At 39.2% G+C, this 8,549-nt stretch overlaps 1 protein-coding gene across 1 annotated transcript; it reads right to left on the bottom strand.

Annotated features, from left to right (window-relative positions):
• Positions 1 to 1,441: 1,441 nt before the first annotated feature.
• Positions 1,442 to 2,191, bottom strand: LOC113887574 (CD63 antigen-like). The gene has a single exon (XM_027534757.1). The coding sequence runs from the start codon at positions 2,189 to 2,191 to the stop codon at positions 1,442 to 1,444; it is 750 nt and encodes a 249-aa protein (XP_027390558.1).
• Positions 2,192 to 8,549: the final 6,358 nt, after the last annotated feature.

Raw genomic sequence — 8,549 nt, forward strand, 5'->3', positions numbered from 1 at the left:
TCTTTGGGAGGTGCTTAGGTCATGCTTAGGTTAACCTCTAACTTGTTTCCAGATATTCTCTCTACCTCCTTGCTTTATTAGAGACTTCACTCTTCTTGTCCTAAAACTGGGAAGATTGCAAAATTTGATTTCTGAGTCTCTTCCTCAGACTCCTTTAAGCCTGAACTGCACCACTGTACTTATTTTGAAACCATGCAGATTGGTGCCACTATAAATTTCTGGTCATCAATATTAACGTATCAAAGAGACCCTTAGCTCAGGTCTTCCAGCTTGCTGGGTTTTCCTGCTCCATGGCAACTATTTCCAGCTGCTCATACTCCTGACTTTCTCCTGGGCCATCATTCTCAACAAATGATTTTGCCTCCTACTTCACAGAGAAATTAGAGGCCATTAGTCAAGACTTTTTTTATGCCTTGTTAAGTCAGTCCTCATCCTTTCATCTTTCCCTGCTGTTATGTAGGAGAAGGCTAATGCCTCTGTTCCCTCGTTGTATGAATCCATCCCTTCCTACCTTCTCAAGAATCTTGCCATCTTAACTCTGCCCACTATCTTTAATCTTGAAGTTCTCAATTACTAATCAGCATTTAAACATGCTCAAGCCTAATTCATTCAAGCAAGACTAAATAACTATAAAACCAAAAATCTTCACGTGATTCCATTGTATAATAAAGACTTTGACCTTCTCAAAAAGAAGTATGTACATCCCTGGCTCCTGGGAAGTAAACTCTGAGCTCTTGGAATTTCCCAAGTGATAAGACTGTCCTTGTCATTCAAAGCAGGCCCCTAGTACCATGTGAAATCAGCCCAATATCCTGGGAGTGGACAGCTGCAGACAGAGTTCAACCACATGGATGACCAATCAATCAATCATATCTACATACTGAAGCTCCAATAAAAATTCTGATAGCACAGCTGGGTGAGCTTCACAGGTTGGCAGTACTCTGTGCATATTTTCACACATTAATACTGGGGAGGTAATACATCCTAAGAACAATGGAGGCTTCACCTATGACCCTCCCAAACTCTGTCCTACATATCATTTACTTTATTTAGCTGGTTCTAATTTGTATCCTTTCCCTGTAATAAACTATGAGTATAATAAGTTTCAATGAGCTCTGTGAATCTTTCTGATAAATTATTGAAGCTTACAGGTGTTTGGGGAACTCTCAAAGTTACAGTTGGTGTCAGAAGTGAGGGTGATTTTGTGTGGACTCTTCTAACTTTGTAGTTGAACCCCAACTCCTTGTATTAATAGTTGGGATGAGAAATCTTAGACAGACTTGGTAGTCTAAAGGACTGTGTCCTCAACATTGCAGTTTGTGTAACTCGGGGCACCACATTCCTTTTCCAGCTATTATTGATGTTACTTTCCCCTTTTAGAGTCGAAACACGGTTTTTGGTCTGAAAAAATTATCCATTTAATTGAAAAACCTGGAGTATACTACCCCACTGCCCTGGTTAAGCGGGCTGAAGAGACCAGACCCCTGACATCATCATAGCCACGTCGGATGCCCTTCACAAGGCAGCAGGCAAAGACAATAACCAGGACCTCCATAAAGGCAATGCTCAAGCCCGTTGCAATCACCACTTTGCTCCTCAGCCAGCCCCCCGTCTTCGCCACACAGCTTTCAGCATGCATCTCCTTTATGCTGAAATTAATCCCACAGCCTTTAGTGATGCTGACACAGTAGGAGCCAGGGACTCGCTTGGTCGTGAGCAGGATGTATTCCCAGTCTGTGTAGTTAGCTGCCCTGCAGCACTTAAAATGTTCCTGCATCCTGTCCATAATCGGTGACATGTGATTGTTTTTTTGATAATTCTGTATCTGCTGCTGGAAGTCCTTATTAGATTCTGACATCACCTTATCTTCAAGCATATAGCCAGCAACGACTGCAGCCACCTCCGCCAGCATGATTAGGGACAAGCAGATGGCAAGCATGATCATAAGACAGTAGTCTTCCTTCCAGGCCCCATAGCAGCCCACAAAGGCCACTAGGAAGAGGCATATACTCATTGCGATGATGACCACGGGCACCAGGGATTCAGGGGTGGCCTCCCAGTTAGTGGTCTGATTCAGGTCGAGCTTGGCCCCTAAGCCCACAGCAATCAGTCCCACTGCACAGATGCAACAGGTCAGCAGAAGAACATAGAGCAAGGCCTTGACACATTTCATTCCTCCTTCCACCACCATGGCTGCCAGGCTTGGGCTCCAGAAGGCTGTGCACGCTCTTGCCTTGGCTCAGGGGCTTTCTATATAGCTAAAATTTGGGGGAAAAATATTATCTACAAAGTCCATCTCCATTTCCTTTCCTATTCATTCCTAAACCCACAGCAACTGGTTTCTGCCCATATCATTCTGATGATATTCCCACATACCTCACCAATGAGCACCTTGTCACTAAATCCAATGGACAGTGACTTTCTCCTCTGATCTGTCAGAAACATTCATCACTCCATCTTTGAATGACTTATCTCTTGGCTTCTGTGATACCACATTTCCTGATTTCCCTCCTATCTCTGGCCACTACCTCTCAGTTTTCTTTTTGGTACCTCTTCCTCAACCCTGCCCCACATATTAACATTTTCTAGAGACTCTCTGAATGATTTCATGCACTAGTGAGTCCCAAACCTATAACTTAGCTTTAAACTCATCCTTAGCTTCATTCAAATACCAACATGTCTGTGCATGCATGCTAAGTTGCTTCAGTCTTGTCCTACATTTTGTGACCCCATGGACTGTAGCCCACCAGGCTCCTCTGTCCAGGAGATTCTTTACGTAAGAATACTGGAGTGGGTTGCCATGCCCTCCTCCAGGGGATCTTCCCGACCCAGGGATCGAACCCACGTCTCTTTTGTCTCCTGCATTGGCAGGCAGGTTCTTTACCAGTAGCGCCACCTGGGAAGCTCATCAACATGTCTACTTGAATTTAAACTAGACTGTCTTCATTGCTCTAGTCCCAGAATATAGCATAGTACCTGGCATATAGTAGGTACTCAGTAAATATTTGTTGAGTGAAGGAATAAATGAATTAGTGTGCTATGTCTCACAGGAACTGAAGCTCAATTTTTTCATAATTAAACTCATCAATAGAGCCCAAACACACTCCTCTCCTGGAGTTTCTTGTCTCAAATAAATTGTGTCACCATCCTCTCTGTTGCCTAAGTTAGAAACCTTGGGAATCATCCTTTAATTTTCTCTCTCCTTCATCTCCACATCCCATCCATCAAAAAGCTCTGTCAATTCTCACTTCCTTAAAATCCTTCATATCCATCTACTTCTCTCCACCTCACAGGCAATGCATTAATCCAGTCACTGCCATCCATTACAAGGATTACTCCAGCAGCCTCCATATTGTTCTCCCTTAGGTCTTACCCCTTCTACTCATTCTGCATATTTCAGCCAGTAATGTTTCTGGCTGGACCTCTCTTCTACGGTTAACCTATTGGGCATTGATTCTTTGATATTCTTATTATCTTGATTTTTATGCAGTATTTTCTTTCCATTAGCCCTCACATTCAATCAATTATCAACTCCTGCCCAATTGACATCCAGCATAATTTTGAGCCTTTCCTTCCCCTCCATTCCTCCATACTGCCATTGCCCTGATTTAAGCTTTTACATTTCCTCAGTAGGATATTACAAAAGTCTCCTAACAGATCTCCTTGCTTCTGGTCTTGCCTCATTAAAAATGTATCCATTCTTCCACCACAGTCAGAAACAGTATCTATCATGACATCTGACTGCATCACTCTCTCTAAAACCTCAAATATTTCTCCACTGCTTATAAAAGAAAGTTTAAGCTTCTCAGTATGGCATATAAAGCCCTCCATGACTTAGCCTCTGACTATCCTACAAGCTTACACCATTTTCCATTTAATACTTTATCCTTAAAGAAAACTTAATGACTTGTAGACACACACATAGAACATACAAGCCATGTTTTCCCCTTCATACATTTGATAATGTTGTTTCTTTTTGTCTACAATGTTTTCCCCACCTTTCTTTGCTTAAGGGCCTCTTCTGAGACCCTATAATACTTGAAAATGTCTCAGGTATTATCAGATACCATTATATTGAAATTAATTATTTAATACCTGCACTCCACTAGACAGGTAGCTCTTCAAGGACAGGGACTGTATCCTTGGCAGCGAGCATTGTGACTTAAGCGAGCTGAGATTCTAACTTCTTGGGGAGCCAATAGAACTGGATAGCCAGTTCTCTTGGTAGTAGTTCAATTGATTTTAGTCAGTGACTCTTGTAGATGGCAGGTACCTTTTGGGTCATTCAGTCCCACTTCCCCTCATAGGAAACTCCTCTACAATAGGGGCCAAAATAATTCAGTTAAATGTGATAGAGCATTTCAACCTCAGACAGCTCTTTTTTTTTTTTTTTTTCATACAGCTCTTATTTGTAATGTATACATATGGTCCCTTCTGGTGAAAGTGAAAATTGATAATACTTTCTTAGGAAATAATTTGGGAACACATGTGTTTATGTGTGTTTTTATTTATATTTTTATTCCTAAAATTTGTATATCTTTATTCCTAGCAATGTCTCTTTCAGAAATCTCTTCTCAGAAAATTGTCCAAAAATCTGGAGAAAATTTATCACATAATAATGTTCATCATGGTTGAATGGATAAAGAAGATGTGAGATACACACACACACACACACACACACACACATATATTTACACACAAACACATATACATACAATGGAATATTACTCAGCCACTAAAAAAGAATGAAATTTTGCCATTTGCAACAACATGGATCTGGAGGGTATTATGCTAAGTGAAGCATGTGAGACAGAGAAAGACAAATACTGTATGCTTTCACTTATATGTAAAACAAAAAAAAATAAGCAAATGAACATAACAAAACAGAAATAGAATAGACTCAGATAGAGAACAAGCTAGTGGTCACCAGTGGGGAGAGGGGTGGGATGGAGAGGCAAGATGGGAAAGGGATTAAGAGGTACAAACTACTAGGTATAAAATAAGATACAAGAATATAATGTACAGCACAGGGAATATAGTCAATATTTTATAATAACTTTAAATGGGGTATAAGCTATAAAAATATCAAATCACTATGCTGTACATCTAAAACTAATATAACTATACTTCAATAAAATAAATAAATAATAACATTCATCACAGAAATACTCTTAGAGAAAAACTATAAATAGGGAGAGCTTCCCTCATAGCTCAGTCAGTAAACAATCCACCTGCAATGCAGGAGGCCCAGGTTCAATTCCTGGTTTGGGAAGATTCCCTGGATAAGGAAATGGCAACCCACTCCAGTATTCTTGCCTGGGAAATCCCATTAACAGAGGAGCTTGGCATGCTACAGTCCATGGGGTTGCAAGAGTCAGACACGACTTAATGACTAAACCATAAATAGGGAAAAGTAGGAGAACTGTTAAGTAAATTATGGTACATTCATAAAGTAGAATTTAAATCAAGTCATTTTAAGTGAAAAGTCAAGGTATAAATTTGCTTAATCAATATAACAGTATGTATACAAAAAAAGATGTTTAGAAAAAAATACTGAAAAGAAATAGTTGATGATTGTGGTTGATAGTGTCCTCATTTTACCTCCAAAATTTTCTACAGTAAGTGTGGATTATTTTTACAATAAGAAAAACTGCAGGTTTTGTTTTATTTTGATTTTTGTTAAGTTTTGTTGCTATTGTCTTAAGGAAACTATCACTACTCTCTTAAGAAACAAGTTTCTGGTCTTGGAATTCTCTGACTTCTGAGTCACTTCTCTCTTGCTACCGTGTTTCCACAATTTATTTCCTAAATACAGCCCAGCACACCCAAAAGAGTAGAGTACTTATTTGTGTTCCCTTCCTCATTCCTCTTGTGCTCACACCCTTGTTACTCTTGCCTCACAGCAATTCAGAGTACACCAGCCTCATCCTTTCTTCCATAAAGGCTGTGGTTTTATGCTTGGTCTATATCCCCAGCAGGGTTGACTAAATTACAGTTCCTGATTTGAAGGGTCTCATATCCCTGCTAAGAGAGCTGTGCATGATAAATAGAAAAATAAGGGTGTGCACAAGACAACCAAATTAAAAGGAAGAGATTGGTGCTCTCTTTCTGAAGGTATCAGAAAGGCTTCTCTGTATAAATGGATGCAGAAAGCCTCAACATTTTCTCCCTTAGAATCACAGCCTTCTAGCTAATACAAGCGTTTCTTATTTTACAGATGGGAATGCTGATGTACTCTGAATTCAAGTGATGTGATCAAGGTTTCATAACAAATTAGTAACATAACCCAGGACTAGAACTCAGGCTTTATGACTACCATGACCACGCTTTCCAGTGTTCTACAACTCAGCTTACTAACAAGAGGACAGCTGCTTTCTCAAGATTTTCAGAATAAGAGCCCATAACCCAAAGCAAAACAAAAAACAAAACAAACAAAAGCAGCAACAAAAACAAAGTAGGATCTGCAGAAACTAATGAAAACAGAAACACTCTAGTTTCTGTTTTGGGGAACAAGTAGGGACTCTGAGAACTACTTTGACCCTGAGGTTATTTCCAGAGGGCATATTGGAAAAACAAACAAGAGTCAATGACTATTTTGACTCCAATTATCTGGGAAAAAAATTTAAAACTATTGCCTCCTTTCATCTCTTGAATGCTGTTGACTAAAGGAGTTGCTGATTAGAGCTGTTAGTCAGGAATGCTGAGCAGCTCCGGGCAAGGACCCTGCATTCCAGACTGACCGTGCCCGACCAGGAACAGCAGGGTGAAAAGAAGCACTGAGCACACATTCCCAACTCCTTGCTACCCTCTGGCAAACAGACTGTGTTTACTTAGATTGCTATAAAAGGTATTTATCTAATTAGAGAGTGTTTCCCCCCTTTTATTAGTAAGCAATTAGACCACACTTTAGTACATTAAGGAGGTTTTGTAAATCCAACTGCAAGCATATAAATTCTGTAATTGTGTAATTGTATATTGGGCACAAAACCACGGATTTTCTTCTATTTTGGCTTGACCATTTTTAAAGCAATTTAGGGTTTTCTAAGCTAATGCTTATGTGGCGAGTGTTTTTTTAAAGCCTAGGCTAATACATATAATTTAGCCATTCTTTGGTCTTAAACCCAAACCAGAAAATGACACAAATTCCACACAAACTTGTATCAACTATTTGTCTTCCTTCTTCATCTTAAAGCTTAGGGATATTTGTTTCACAATGTTTAACAGTACAATGGTAGCATAGTATCATTTTTTAGCAAAGAAACCATAAAATTCTCATAGCCAAATCATTCCACAAATCCTAATTTAAACATCTGTAGCTCACAGGTATGTGACTGAATTTATCTTAATTAGATTATGTTTGTAAGACAGGAGTGGGAAAGAAAAGTAAAGATCATATCAATTTGAATATTCACTTTGTTATGTTAAAAGTATTAGGTTGAACTATATAATATTCCTAACACTTGGCCATTCTTTACTTACAATGGTACTTTTATGTTTCAACTTCTAGTATATGTGTTGTCTCTAGTTTCCACAAGGACATCATAAATATCGAAAATATAAACCATCTGGTTCATACCCTTAATAAATGATTCATCCACTTATGAAAGGTGTCAAAAGACTTTATAAGATACATTGATAACATATATTACTACCATTTTACTACTAGAGGCCTGTGGAATCTTGGGCAAAATACTAGGCTTTTGGAACTCTCTTTCTTTCTCTGACAAATCAATGGATTATACTAAAACTCACAAACCTTTTAAAAATTTCTGTAAAAGGTATATCACTTATCAAAATTAGGACAAGCTGTAGATAAGGCTATTACGTTAATTAAGTTGAGATCTATATCATTATGGAAACAGATGACAGTACTGAATTTTTTTATGCTCTAAGAAATCTTTCAGCGCATTGAATTAGATAATAAACAACTGATTCACTGATTGATAACAGTACTAATGAGAACCATCATTTATTAAGTACCTATTATGAGCTATATACTTAAGCACCTTTTATACATTATTTCATATTAATTCTTATATCACATACATGAGCAGTGGTGTGCAGGCAAACAGTTATAAGCAACTATGCCAAGGGACCAAAAGCCTTGATTTGTAGTGTTTGCTAATTTCCATGGTGTAAATATTTCCACTCTGGTTGATTTCCAACTAAACATGGGCTGGCACGGGAAGAGATGTGCAGTACTATATATAAGCACACCATTTATGTATTACTTCCACTATACTCGGCTTCCCTGGTAGCTCAGTTGGTAAAGAATCTGCCTGCAATGCAGCAGACCCCAGTTCAATTCCTGGGTTGGAAAGATCCACTGGAGAAGGGATTGGCGATACACTACAGTATTGTTGAGCTTCCCTTGTGGCTCAACTGGTGAAGAATCCACCTGTAATGTGAGAGACCTGGGTTCAATCCCTGGGTTGGGAAGATCCCCTGGAGAAGGGAAAGGCTACCCACTCCAGTATTCTTGCCTGGAGAATTCCATGGGCTGTATAGTCCATGGGGTTGCAAAGAGTCGGACATGACTGAGAGACTTG

The sequence above is a fragment of the Bos indicus x Bos taurus genome, chromosome X (genome assembly GCF_003369695.1).
Source record: "Bos indicus x Bos taurus breed Angus x Brahman F1 hybrid chromosome X, Bos_hybrid_MaternalHap_v2.0, whole genome shotgun sequence".
Classification (NCBI taxonomy): Eukaryota; Metazoa; Chordata; class Mammalia; order Artiodactyla; family Bovidae; genus Bos; species Bos indicus x Bos taurus.

What these genes read in the sequence shown, in the direction of transcription:
- LOC113887574 (XM_027534757.1), bottom strand. Translation starts at nt 2,191, where the DNA reads ATGGTGGTGGAAGGAGGAATGAAATGTGTCAAGGCCTTGCTCTATGTT.